The 15,054-nt window shown below is 35.0% G+C and overlaps 1 protein-coding gene across 6 annotated transcripts in view; it reads left to right on the top strand.

The window, feature by feature from the left end:
• PHF14 (PHD finger protein 14) overlaps positions 1-8,281 on the top strand; it is a 199,945-nt gene extending 191,664 nt beyond the window's left edge. For 4 of the 6 annotated variants that reach the window (XM_060157096.1, XM_060157097.1, XM_060157099.1 and 1 more), the window contains one exon: positions 8,095-8,221. In XM_060157096.1, coding sequence (XP_060013079.1) covers positions 8,095-8,102 — 8 coding nt within the window. In that variant the 3' untranslated portion in view covers positions 8,103-8,221. Of the gene's footprint in view, positions 1-8,094 lie in introns of all 6 variants that reach the window. The other 2 variants (XM_060157098.1, XM_060157100.1) reach the window with 1 other exon arrangement.
• The last annotated feature ends 6,773 nt before the right edge of the window (positions 8,282-15,054 follow it).

Raw genomic sequence — 15,054 nt, forward strand, 5'->3', positions numbered from 1 at the left:
GAGGTTCATATGTATTGTCTTCAAATATTAGTACATTTAGGATTTTTGAAATGTTACATTTAGTGAATAGATGATTTATGCAAAAATATTTTCTAAAGAGCCTCTTTAAATGTTATTTCTTAATATACCATAATCTTTTAATTCATATACATTGGACTTATGCTATTCTCATTTGAAAATATACTTATATTGCCCCCTTATAGAATTTGAGGGGTTTTATTTGTTTTATTTTTCTCTAGAGTCAGTACTGACTACCCACCAACTTCAAAAGCAGGTAGCATTTTTTCTTCCAGTTTAATTGAGATATAATTGACACACAGCAGTCTATATGTTTAAGGTATACAGCAAAATGATTTGATTTATATACATCGTGAAGTAATTATCACAAGTTTAAGTGAACATCTATCTCATATACACACAAAATTAAATAGAAAAAAAATTTTTCTTGTGATGAGAACTCATGGTTTACTCTCTTAACAGCTTACATATATAACATACAGTGTTAATTATAGTTATCATGTTGTACATTACATCCCTAGTGCTTATTTATCTTATAAGTGGAAGTTTGTACCTTTTGACTACCTTCATCCAGTTTCCTCCCCATTCACTTCTCCTCACCCCACCCCCTAACCCAAATCTGATCTCTTTTTCTATGAGTTTGTTTTTGAAATTTAATTGATGTCCAATACTGTTAGTTCCTGTTGCATAACATTCAGTATTTCTATATATTTCAAGGTGATCACCATGATAAGCCTGGTTATGTATGTTAGCATACAAAGATATTACATAGTTATTGACTATATTCCCCACACTGTACATTTCATCAAAAGCAGGTAATATCTTTTAAACCAAAGTGTTACATATGATGGAAAGTTAGGGGCCTCTAATGTTCATTTTCAGCATACACTTCTATGCTTATTTCCTAGATATTAGATAGTCTGCCAGAGAAGGAAAATATTTTTATCTTTAAGACCATAAGTTCCGTAGGGGTTATCAAACATAAGCCTTATACAGAAACTCATCTGTCAGAGAAGAAAAGAGTGTGATGGTATTCTTAGCCCCAGCAGGTTAGCACCATATCTTAAACGTATCTTAAATACCTAAAACTTCATATTATGAAAGTTATGCTTTTCTTCATATTTATGAGAAGATATAAGCTTATAGAATTAGGTTTATGCTCATTAAGTTTCTAACCTAACTCACACTTATCATCCATCATTCATTTTCTTTTTTCCAATCCTATTTTGCCAGAGTCTTACCTTCCACTCACTGTTCTTCCTTTCCTTTCCTTTCCTATTAATATGCCCTCCCTAGATGACTGTACCAATCCTTAGGGCCTTCCTTCTCAGGTCATAGAGATTCCCTCTTGATCTGAAATCATACATGGGAAACCCAAAGTCTTATTTTTAACTGTCCCATTTCCATGCCACCAAAAGCCACCACAAAGAAGTAAAAAGTAACAGGAGGAACTAAAGACTTAGAAAAGCAAACCTACTTTACTAGATCTGCTCCAGAATCACAAATTGAGAGGTAAGTGATTGCTCAACAAATGAAAAAGAATTATTCATATATACTCATACGTGAAATTAGAAATTTATTACTGTCCTTTATCTACTTGCTATTAAAATAAAAGGCCGTGATTCTGTAATGTTAGGTAATGGGATATTTCTTTGATTAACTATCTTTTGAGTCACTAAGTAGAGAAAAAAGGTAGAAATTTACAAAATAGCTCCATTTTGTTTATCGACTTATGTGTTTGAGCTAGGTTTACTAAGAACATCCCAGGTTACTTGAATTTTACAGTAGCCCTAGAGTTTTTTTAATGTATCTATTTTATTTAGTTTTGGCTGTGTTGGGTCTTCATTGCTGCACGCATCCTTTCTCTAGTTGCAGCAAGCAGGGACTACTATTCGTTGAGGTACTCAGGCTTCTCATTGCAGTGGCTTCTCGTTGTGGAGCACAGGCTCTAGGAGCACGGGCTTCAGTAGTTGTGGCACGTGGGCTCAGTAGTTGTGGCTCGCGGGCTCTAGAGTGCAGGCTCAGTAGTTGTGGTGCATGAGCTTAGTTGCTCTTGTGGGATCAACCCTTGAACCCTTGTCCCCGGCATTGGCAGGTAGATTCTTAACCACTGCGCCACCAGGGAAGCCCTAGACTTTCTAATTAAATATGCAACTTCTGTCATAAGAACCTCTTACGCTTTTTACTGTGAATTTAATTAAGCATTTCTTGTAAGTTCATTTCAGCATCTCTCATGGCCCACTGAAGTTGAGATTCAGTTGTAAAATGGTAGATTAATTGCCTTTTGTATTAAATGAAATAAGAATCTCAAATATGCAACATCAGGAAATTTAATTGTGGTCTTCAATTGCTTATTCAATGCATTGGAAAACTGAATACAGAAGTACAGAAAAAAGGGCCAAAGGTTGTTAAATGTAGCACATCACACACATTTTGCACTTAATGATCCAAGTGTTTATTACTATGAAGTAAATGCACCACTTAAAGAATTAGAGTGGAATTGTAAAATGTTAAAAACTCTAATTAATTTTAGTCTGAAGCATGCAACATGCTCATTTTTGCCTAAAACATTTTCATTATCGTATTTTTCCAGTTAAGAAAATTTTTTTCCTTATTGTGCAGCACTAGCATATTTTCTTTATTAAAAGCACAATCTTAAATGCCATTGAGAGTTATATCTGGTATACTTTTTTTTTTTAAGTTTAATTTATTTTTGGCTGCGTTGGGTCTTTTTTGCTGTACATGGGCTTTCTCTAGTTGCGGTGAGCGGGAGCTACTCTTCGTTGCAGTATGTGTGCTTCTCATTGCTGTGGCTTCTCTTGTTGTGGAGCACAGGCTCTAGGCACGCAGGCTTCAGTAGTTGCAGCACGCAGGCTCAGTAGTTGTGGCTCGCCGGCTCTAGAGCACAGGCTCAGGAGTTGTGGCGCACGGGCTTAGTTGCTTCACGGCATGTGGGATCTTCCTGGACCAGGGCTCGAACCCGTGTCCCCTGCGTTGGCAGGCGGATTCCTAACCGCTGTGTCACCAGGGAAGTCCCTCTGGTTTATGTTTTAAATGAATAAAAGAGCGTAGTTTTTGACCTCAGATCAGAACAATATATTATATATTGCTTTTCTATACTTAGTCTACAACTAACAGAACAGGTTAAGTGTGTCTTCATATTTTTCACCAAAAGCTGTGTATATACTACAGTTTTAAAGGACCATTATCAAAGCATACAGATAATTTCAACTATTAATTTGAATCCAATTACAGTAACTTTTCTCTGATTAAAGGAATATTTAAAATCTAAAGAAAATATCATAAGAAAATAGAAATATTTTAAGTTAGTACTTAGTTGTACCGTCTCACTTTATTTTACTGTTTGTACCACCATGTGTCTTTATCTGCTGTGAATAGCAAATTCTGTAAAGTAAAAACAACTGACATCATTCTCATAATGACTCCCATTATGCTTACTTATTTCTGGAAATAAAGCTTATGTTTTCTAATTGTGAAAGTAATCTGTGCTCAGAGTAGAAATGTAAGATAAATGCATGGAAGCACAGACAAGAAAATAAAAATTAATATCATCACCATTATAAACATTTGAGGTACTTAAGGAATTTTAAATAGAAAAATGGAAAGCAAACAGTTTATTTTAGCGTGTATTTTTAATATAGAGGTGACAGTTACCTTGAATTTTCTTCCACATAAACTCTTTGTGCATACAATCACACTTACTTTGAATTTAGAAAACTTTCATTAAATAGTCATTTCTATTTTGTTTTTTTAAATCTTTTTATTTTGAAATAATTTTAAACTTACAAAAAGTTGCAAAAACAGCACAGATAATTCCCATTTGCCCTTCATCCAGCTTCCTGTAGTGTTATTATCTTCTACTGTTCAATTATTTTATAGAGTGTTTATCTCATGTTTTCTCCTTACTAGATTTAGGTTCATGCATTATTGGGAAGGATACCACAGACCAGAATTAATGTGCCCTTTTTAGTGCATCTTACCAAAGAGTTAATGTTAATATGTATTACTGGTAATGTTAACCTTCATCATTTGGTTAAGGTAATGTTTGACAGATTTCTCCACTCTAAAGGTACTCATAAAGTCATCTTTAAAGATATAATGAAATAATGGGGAAAGTGTGTCCCTTTGTATAATCCAACCTTTAAAAGAAATAATTTAAAACTTGACAGTCTGTAGGGTAAATACAGAGTCAGCTGTATTCATAGACTAATTTGAGTCCAAATATTACCTGAGCAGTAGAAATTCCAGCTGCTAAAATAATTGCTCTTTGTTTGGAGTCGGTTACCTCAAGAGAAGGGAAAAGCAGGAGTGGATAGGTTTTATTAATTGACATCAATTCTTTGAACTGTTATGAGTCAAATTTGTAAATAAGGAAAAATAGAGGGCCTTCTCTTCCAGATTGATGTTGCAAGCTGAGTAGGATTTAAACAGACTCTGTGGGTTTTACTTGGTGGTAAAAGGAATCTAGTTTAGATAAAAATGGCAGTATTTTTACTTACTTCTCTGTTATAATAACTCTTTTAGTCTCATGTTGCCACCTGGAGCATTAGCCCATAATTACATGGTCCATGTGTGCTTAGAAATTTTCATTCTCCTCACTACAGCAATGCTGTCAGTGTCCAAAGAGCAGGAAGGCCAAGGAACCACTTTTAACTGTGTGGCATTATGAGCGTTATTGTTATGTGCGTATTCCTGAAATTCCACATGTAACTAGCAGATCTGCAAGGTTGCTATAATCAACATGTTTTCTGGAGTATGAATTAACAAGCTTAAACATTAAGAGGTAAACCTGTCTGCTTTCCAGCAGCCCCAAAGGGTACATTTTCTTGTTGGCTGCTTCAGAACACTTGATGAAACAAATGTCAAACTTGTCAGGGCTGTCACTAAGAAAATGATCCGTGTAGCAAGGGTCTTCTTTCACTGGGAAAAAAAACAGATGTCTTATCTTAGCAAAGAGTGACAAGAACCTACCATCTATCAGAAGAAAATTTTGCCTGCCTTTAATATCCAGTAGTGAAGAAATACTTTGGTAAAAAAACTTCCTTTCTTTGCAGTTTCATTCATTATGCATTCACTTGTGAATGATATTTGATTTGCTGCCTGAGGTATTTTAATGATTGTATTAATCTTGAACTGTTATAAAGTTCTTATAAAAATTGATGTCTATAGAGAATGGGCTTGAGGACACGGGGATGGGGAAGGGTAGGCTGGGACGAAGTGAGAGAGTGGCATGGACATATATACACTACCAGATGTTATATAGATAGCTAGTGGGAAGCAGCCACATAGCACAGGGAGATCAGCTCGGTGCTTTGTGACCACCTAGAGGGGTGGGATAGGGAGGGTGGGAGGGAGACGCAAGAGGGAGTGGATATGGGGATATATGTATATGTATAGCTGATTCACTTTGTTATAAAGCAGAAACTAACACACCATTGTAAATCAATTATACTCCAATAAAGATGTTAAAAAAAATTGATGTGTAAACTTAGAAACACAAATTAGCACTCCCAAAAAAAGGAAAAAAACAAAGCAACTTCTAAAATCCTTTCTGGAGCATTATTATATCTAATTCCAGTGTTTTATTTACAGTGATTAAAGTCTTTGGCTGTTATTATTTTGATGATATTATACCGTAGCAATTACGATGTGTTGGACTCTAGCAGTGGATTAAATGCCTTCTCTGCCCCTCCATAATCCTTTCTGTATCCAGATCACAGCTATTCTTATACAAAGGAAGAAAGAGATTGTATCTTGTTAACTTACACAAATAGTTTAAAGGCAAAGAAAGGCAAGATATTTTAAGACATTTTCTCTGCATAAAGAAACTTTTGTACCTGTCCTGAACAGGAGGCAGTATTAGGCATGCATTTATTAACTATACTTTATTACTAAGAAAAATTCAACAACAACAAAAAGACTGACATTATATGAAGAATGTTAGTTAATTATGAAAGTAAATATTATAGATACTTCCTAGTCCTCAGGATCATCAGGGTAACCAAGCTTGTTAAACCAGTAAGTCATATTGCTGTGGGAACTTAGCAGACTGTCCACGTGATAAAGCCTCCACTTTTTTTCAAAAATTAAAGAATATGAATTCGATAATGGTGAGTTTGGCTTATGATGTTTCAAATATTTTTGCTTATTTCTGTTTTCAATAATGTTTTAGTAAATTCAGAAGTGTAACTACTGGATAAGGAAGGATATTATGCTTTTCCAAATTACAGACCTCTCTTTTACTCATCTTTTATTCCACTGTTTCACATAGTTCAGGAAACATTTATTGGACCCCCCCCATACACTAAATGTGCCCTGCCTTGAACAACTAGGAATATAAGATAAAGAAGATAAAGCCCTGCCTTGAACAACATATAAACAAATTCAGTGCTACCTAACAAAAATTTCTTGCCACCTTTACCTGCTGTTTTAACACTTTCTGTCAGTGTTTCACTGACAGAAGACGACAGTGGAAAGTGTGGAATAGGATTTGCTTTTTATTGGGTTGTAATTAAAGTGTAATCTCTACAGACTCTTATCTTAGACTCTTAAAGTGGAAACTACCTGTTCATTAATAGATTTTCAAGAGTCAATTGAACATAATATCTCTATTCAGTAGAGACAAATTGGAAAAAAAATTAAACAGCACACAGTGGCTATTGTGCTTAGATAAATATATTAAAATTACATTGCCAAAATTGATAGTCAGAAACCCCATTCCTTGCAGCCAACATATCTGTAATGATTCAGGTTGATTGATAATATTGATAATTTCTCTGCTTTCCTGGTGTTGACAAAGGCTAAATCACAGGTGCTGTTGAAATTTAGAGACAATGTATATAAAGGAAGCTTTCTCCACCTTAATGTTTATGGGCAAGGGTGTGGTCTTTCGTGGAAAACAAATATATATATATATATTTGTTATATATATATATGACACTTAACATATATGTTATGTATAAACATTATATAAATATGTTATACATATTAACATATATATAACAAATATATATTTGTTATATATATACACCTTGATTTTCATTTACTTAATAAAGTCAGTTTACTTAATAATTATTTGTTAGCAAAGCTTAATAATTATTTAATTGAATTTGGTTTTTATACAGAGATGCAGGGTGATGTGTAGTGATATTGATGTTATTACTGCTGTCCAGAGATACTTAAGAAATTAAGCTACTCATACTTTAATTAACTCAGTAAAGAGTTAGACAGTGGTTTTTACTTCCATTAATAAAAATGGCAGGCCTATCAGAAATATTAGAAAAGCAAGACTGCTTTGTACTTACGTGTTGTTGAAGGAACATATATGATGAGATGGGTTATAAAATGTAAGATGAAATATTTTTCCAGATTCTCATTATTTGTACTTTGGAGGTCACCATTTAATATTGAACACAAGATACACTTCATTCCTATGGAAGCAGACATTATGATGTCACTTTATTTATTCACCATGTTCCACAGGAACCTGCTATGAATTATGAGGCCACCACTTAGAATGAAACTGTAGAATGTAAGCATTCTGTCGCCTCACGTGCCCATTTTAGAGTTTCCTATTTTAGAACTGACTGATCTTCAGATAACATGGTGGCACAAGTAATTGGAAAATTGGCAGACCTGTCAAGAAAGTATGCTGGATGAGACCAAAATGCCATGCTGGGTACATAAAATGTCTCAGAAGTTAAATTTACTGTTTTTTATCAAATAGTGAAGTAAAAATATCTGGTTGACCCCTTAAAAAGGACACTTTTTAGTAGCAGGTGCTTTCAAAAGTAATTCTTAAGTCATTGATAAAATAAGTTGTTTTTAAAAACATACAGAAATTTTTAGTCAATGTGTAGTATAAAACAGCACCCACTGAGAATGTTAATGTTTAAATGTTGCATAATTGTGCCATTTTGTTTATAGCCTTTCCCCTACGATCCCTGGAGTCATGATAGTTAATTCTTCAGAGAAATGAAGTTAAAGTGTATTAAGTATAGGTGACAAAATGCCCTGAAGTTTATATTTTAATGTTTTCTAAAATTTATTTCACAGGAAGATGAAAATGAAGCTGAAAGAAAAAATACATCTCAGGAGCTCAACATGGAACAGAAAAATCCAAAGAAATAAAGGATTTTCTGTAGTGTTTTGAAAAGTTTGCAACTTACGTAGTAGCAGATGAAATTTCTAATTGTAAAATGTTAAATTGTAAAATCTAATTTGCAAAATGTTCTCAATAAAGTCATTGAAAATGAAATAGGAACGTGCGTTTGGAATTTGTATTTTTTAAGAGCGATTTAAACTTTTATATAAAAGTTAGACCGTTAAAATATTTTTTTAAATTCTTTACTGAAATTTGAGAATAAGAGACAGAATTTTATCTGTAACCCAAGTGTTAACACATGTGGATGACTTTAAGAAAAAAAAAACTGAAAGTCTTTTCCCCTTACAAGCCTCTGTTGTCTTCTTCAAGGACCTTAACAGAATTCCAATTAATATAAAGAAAGTCCAACATAGTTCAAAAATGAACAGGAAATGCTTGCATGTGAAAACACTGAAAACCAACTACTGCCACAAGATTAAATACCATTTTCTGATTTCTGCCAATGTTTTTGGCAGATGTCTTTGGTTATTTAAAGCAGAGTTTCTTAAAATTAGAAGCAGAGTTTCTTAAAATGAGAAGCAGAACTTTGGAAGGCTTATAAGAGAATGCCAGCATACACTTCTTCCCTGTGAGAATGAAATCTGTATACTTAGCCTGGAGCCATAGTTTTATCACAAGCATCTGAGGAGCTCAGTAAAGGTGTGACAGTGGGACAGGCTGGCAGCTATGATACAGTAGGCTGAAATGGGGAAAACTGCAAGTAGGCAAGATAGAAAAGTCATTGATGTATAGCCTCAAATAATGTAACTATGGATATCAGGAAAACAGCTATATCCCACAGATTAGACTCCCTAGATGAATTTTGAAGCAGAGTTTGAGCCAAAGAAAAGCCTGAGTAGGCATGTCAGAGTCTGAGGAGGGCCTGTGCAATAAGCAAATACAAAGATTAATTTGACTTTTTCCCATTTTTTTCCTATTTTTTGGAATAGATACTACTCTATTTCAAAATACCCATATTCACTTAGATTGGAGTTACATTAGCGGTGTCACATTTGAAAAGAAACAATAATACGTGATTCATATTATCATTAAAATCTATTACATATACTATGTTGTAGGTACTGTGCTAAACAGTATTCTTTATACCACTAATCATCCCTATTAACATATAAGATAGTTATTACTTTTCTTCACGTTACCAATGATCAATCTGAGACTTAGGGAAAATAAGTTAACCAAGGTTATGGAGCGTGTAATTGGCAGAGCAAAACTTCAAACCCAAGCAGTCTCACCCCAGAATATCACATTTAATTATTGTGAACTACCTATGTCATACCTCTTTCAATTCACTATCTTCCCCAAAAACATAGGCTTTCTTGTTAGCACCTTATTTACCACCTGCTACCTCCCGTTTAATTATTTTTCTTCCCTAAATTCTTAGCCATGCTTAATTTGAAAACTTTGGCTTAAGTGAAGTAATTAACTACTATTCCAGCTCCCCTAAAACATGAAAATCCTGCTTTATCTTTTCTACGTTGAGTTACGATGGAACAAGTGTAAAAGCATCTTACTGCTTCTCTACAATTTTTCAGTAACTTTTTGGCCATGTTTTTCAGTAGACTGTTTATTTAGTTACTAGTGTGCTGTCATCTCATCTCTTAATACTTTCATTTCTAAAATAAGTTGCTGAGTATGAGAAGAGGGACACTCAGCCACCCAACAGGCATTTTAAATATTTATATTTGTGATACCTTTAATCATTTAAAACTCTAGTTTTCCTTTTTAGAAATATTTTAAAATATGTATGTATCCCTTGGCTTATGGACAATGAGTAATAAAGTAAATCACTGTAAATTTCCTTTAGGGAAAATCTGCCGTATGAATTTATCAAATTTTTAGGGTTTATACACTTATGTCTAAGTATATACACATAAATCTTGTTATAATGCTAAAAGATTGCCCACATTATATGACTAAGCTGGTACTTTTTTTGAATCAAATTTTGCATATTATGTAGTTTTTTTATAGAATATAACATATTGTAATAGCTCAGGTTGCCATAACAACATACCTCAGGCTGCTTGGCTTCAAAAGCAGAAATGTATTTTTTCACAGTTCTGGAGGCTGGAAGTCCCAGATCAGGATTCAGCAGGTTCTGGGTTCTGGTGAGGACTCTCTTACTGGCTTGCAGATGGTGGCCTTGCTTCATCCTCACATGGTCTTTCCTAGGTGAGTACACATAGAAAGAGGGCAGGTGAGCTCTCTGGTCTCTTTTTATAAAGACACTAATCCTATCGGATCAGGACTCCCAACTTCATGACCTCATTTAACCTTAAGTACTTCCTTACTCCAAATACAGCCATACTGGGAACCAGAGCTTCAACATGTGAGAATTGGCAGAGGTGGGGATGGGGGAGGGGCACATTCAGTCCATAACTTATTTAAATAAGTCCAAATGCCTGTTATAACAATTCCAGTTATGTTAAGGAACACTAGAGTGAAGTCCCAATGAAATGTTTATGGCAATGTGGATTATATATATTTAGGATCCTTAGAAACATTAACAATTAGAATATGATCTAACAATTGATTTCTAAAGAAGACAAACCACTACACAGTTATATATACGTGTTTTATCTCCACATCCCCATTACTTAGCTTGTTTCCTGACCCATATTGGGTAAGTTAGCTAAGTAACTAGCTTAGTTAGTTGCAGCTAAGTCAGCCTGTAACAATATAGAATACCTGAAAGACAAAACTTCTTTATACTTCATGATGCCTGTATAATTTCCACCCACTCAACTGAATTGTATTTTCTTCATGTTAATTATTGAGCTATACTTCTTCACATTTTCAAAGAATTTAAAAGTAAAACAACTTTTAATCAGTATTTGTCTCTATCATATTTACATACATCATTTAAAAAAAAAAACTATACAGAATTCTACTCTCTCCTCAGGTCTGTGGAACACACAGCAGAAGTAGGAAGAGGTGTTAATGCTGTCCTTGAAAGGAAGTTGCTGTGCACTAAAATGCCCACATTCTTAAATTCATCCAACAAAATTGTATTGGAACCTACTATATGCCATGCACTCTCTATCACCGGGGAATCATAACAAACTCCCTCTGCTGTCACTGTCTTAAAATTCTTAATACTTTTTGAATAAGGGATCCCACAGTTTTACTTTGCACTGGGCCTGGAAATTACATAGCAGGTACTAACATATGTTGCTTTTACTCTTTAAATCAGTTTTATTGGAGTATAATTTACATACAACAACATGCACCTATTTTGAATTAGCAGTTCAATAAAGTTTGATAAATGTACATATCTACATTTATAGTATTTCAAGATATAAAGCATTTCCATCACTCCAGAAAGTTCTCTTTTGCAGTTTTACAATCATTCACACACCTCTACTATAGCAGTGGATTTGCTTTATTTTTCTTGATTAGTTTGCCTGTTTTAAAATTTCATGCAAATGGAATCATTTCATCTGTATTCTTTTGTGCCTGGCTTTCTTCACTCAACATAATATTTTGAGATTCATCCAGGTTATTTAATGAATCAATAGTTTATTCCTTTTTATTTCTGAGTACTTTTTCATTGTATGAATATACCACAATTTGTGAATCACCATTGTGTGAATATACCACCTGTTGCTGGACATTTGAACAGACATTATACAAAAGAAGATTTACAAATGGCCAATAAGTGTATGAAAACATGCTCAACATCGTTTAGTTATCAGGAAAAAATACAAGTTAAAACCACAGTGAGTGACTACTGTATACCCATGGAAATGTCTATGTTGTCCAATACAGCAGCCACGAGCCACATGTGGCTATTCAGCACTTGAAATACAACTAGTCTGAATTGAGATGTGCTGTAAGAATAAAATACATAACCAATTTTGGTGACTTAGTATGAAAAAAGAATGTAAAATATCTTAACTTTTGATTATAGGCTTAAATGGTAATATCTGGATAGATTTGGTTAAATAAAATATATTACTAAAAGAAAGTTCAACTATTTTCACTTTTTTAATGTGGTTCCTAGGAAACTTGGATGTGTAAATTCCATTGTATTTCTACTGGACAGTCATAGGTGATCATTTAGACTCAGATAATGAAATGTTGGTGAGGTTATAACACAACTAGAATTCATACAAAGAACTCAGCTAAGCCATATCAGGCTCATGGCCCATAGAAACTCAGAAATAATAATTGTGTTGTTATAAGCTGTAAATTTTTGTGGTAATTTTTATGCACCAATAGAACTCTAATGGAGGTATTACATAAAAGGTTAGGGATAGGTTGCTACTGCTGCCAAGTTAGGCATTCAGCAATGGTAACCAAATCAAGAGTAAACACTTATATTATTTTCTAGACACAGCCTTCATCCCTCCAGAATGTCCATTTTATTCATGAGCCTATTAAGAAAGCAGTGATGGAAAGAAGCAGACTAACAGCCAAGGGAATTGTCATCTTGTCCATGTGACTGCTGGTCCAAGTATAAAATGGTACACCACTTTGGAAAGAAGTTTGCAAGTTTCACATGAAGGTAAACATGCCCTTAATATATGACCCAGTTACTCTGCTATAGATTTTTACACACGAGCAATGAAAAGAGATGCCCACAAAAAGATGTATATATGAATATTTTAAACAACTTTATTCATAATATTCTTAATAGCCAAAAACTGGAGGCAATTTTTTTTCTTTTAATTAGAAGTTGTGCTTCATAATGGTCATTTTTTTTTACAGCTTTATTGGAGTATTACTGCTTTACAATGGTATGTTAGTTTCTGCTTTATAACAAAGTGAATCAGTTATACATATACACGTTCCCATATCTCTTCCCTCTTGCGCTCAATTCCCTCCCACCCTCCCTATCCCACCGCTGTAGGTGGTCACAAAGCACCGAGCTGATCTCCCTGTGCTATGCGGCTGCTTCCCACTAGCTATCTGTTTTACGTTTGGTAGTGTATATATGTCCATGCCACTCTCTCACTTTGTCACAGCTTACCCTTCCCCCTCCCCATATCCTCAAGTCCATTCTCTAGTAGGTCTGTGTCTTTATTCCCGTCTTGCCCCTAGGTTCTTCATGACATTTTTTTTTTCTTAAATTCCATATATGTGTGTTAGCCTATAGTATTTGTCTTTCTCTTTCTGACTTACTTCACTCTGTATGACAGACTCTAGGTCCATCCATCTCACTACAAATAACTCAATTTTGTTTCTTTTTATGGCTGAGTAATATTTCATTGTATATGTGTGCCACATCTTTATCCATTCATCTAATGATGGACACTTAGGTTGCTTCCATGTCCTGGCTATTGTAAATAGAGCTGCAATGAGCATTGCATTACATGACTCTTTTTGAATTATGGTTTTCTCAGGGTATATGCTCAGTATTGGGATTGCTGGGTCGTATGGTAGTTCTATTTCTAGTTTTTAAAGGAACCTCCATACTGTTCTCCATAGTGGCTGTATCAATTTACATTCCCACCAACAGTGCAAGAGGGTTCCCTTTTCTCCACATCCTCTCCAGCATTTATTGTTTGTAGATTTTTGATGATGGCCATTCTGACTGTGTGAGGTGATACCTCATTGTAGTTTTGATTTGCATTTCTCTCATGATTAGTGATGTTGAGCATCATTTCATGTGTTTGTTGGCAATCTGTATATCTTCTTTGGAGAAATGTCTATTTAGGTCTTCTGCCCATTTTTAGATTGGGTTGTTTGTTTTTTTGTTATTGAGCTGCATGAGCTGCTTGTAAATTTTGGAGATTGATCCTTTGTCAGTTGCTTCATTTGCAAATATTTTCTCCCATTCTGAGGGTTGTCTTTTTGTCTTGTTTATGGTTTCCTGTGCTGTGCAAAAGCTTTTAAGTTTCATTAGGTCCCATTTCTTTATTTTTGTTTTTATTTCCATTTCTCTAGGAGGTGGGTCAAAAAGGATCTTGCTGTGATTTATGTCATAGAGTGTTCTGCCTATCTTTTCCTCTAAGAGTTTGATAGTGTCTGGCCTTACATTTAGGTCTTTAATCCATTTTGAGTTTAGTTTTGTGTATGGTGTTAGGGTGTTCTACAATAGTGTTTGTAACAACACTTTAAAAGTAATAACTATCTACAAATGATGCTAATGAAAGTTTAAAAAGAAATTAAACAACATACAAAAAATTGTAAAAATTCAACATTCAGGGGCTTCCCTGGTGGCACAGTGGTTGAGAGTCCGCCTGCCGATGCAGGGGACACGGGTTCATGCCCTGGTCTGGGAAGATCCCACATGCTGTGGAGCGGCTGGGCCCGTGAGCCATGGCCGCTGAGCCTCCGCGTCCGGAGCCTGTGCTCCGCAACGGGAGAGGCCACAACAGTGAGAGGCCACAACAGTGAGAGGCCCCTGTACCGCCAAAAAAAAAAAATTCAACATTCAAAAAATAGTGTGATGCCTTCTTGAAAACATTTAATGTAAAGATTTTTAATGATTTCATGTTCTGTTTTAATGATTTTTTGAATGACTTTGCACTTGAAAATACACTGAAACACAATTTAAAATGTTTAAACCTTAACTTTATCTTCTGGATAATTCTATCCATTTCCATTGGGATTAGAAAGCTTGACTGAGAGGGAAAGCAAGATGTATGCCCAGTTGCTCCAACTTTACATCACAGGGTTTTTTTTGTTTGTTTTTTTGCGGTACGCGGGCCTCTCACTGTTGTGGCCTCTCCTGTTGCGGAGCATAGGCTCCGGACGCGCAGGCTCAGCGGCCATGGCTCACGGGCCCAGCCGCTCCGCGGCATGTGGGATCTTCCCGGACCAGGGCACGAACCCGTGTCCCCTGCATCGTCAGGCGGACTCTCAACCACTGTGCCACCAGGGAAGCCTTCCAACTTTAAATGACTATA

This window comes from Lagenorhynchus albirostris, chromosome 8, assembly GCF_949774975.1.
Source record: "Lagenorhynchus albirostris chromosome 8, mLagAlb1.1, whole genome shotgun sequence".
Classification (NCBI taxonomy): Eukaryota; Metazoa; Chordata; class Mammalia; order Artiodactyla; family Delphinidae; genus Lagenorhynchus; species Lagenorhynchus albirostris.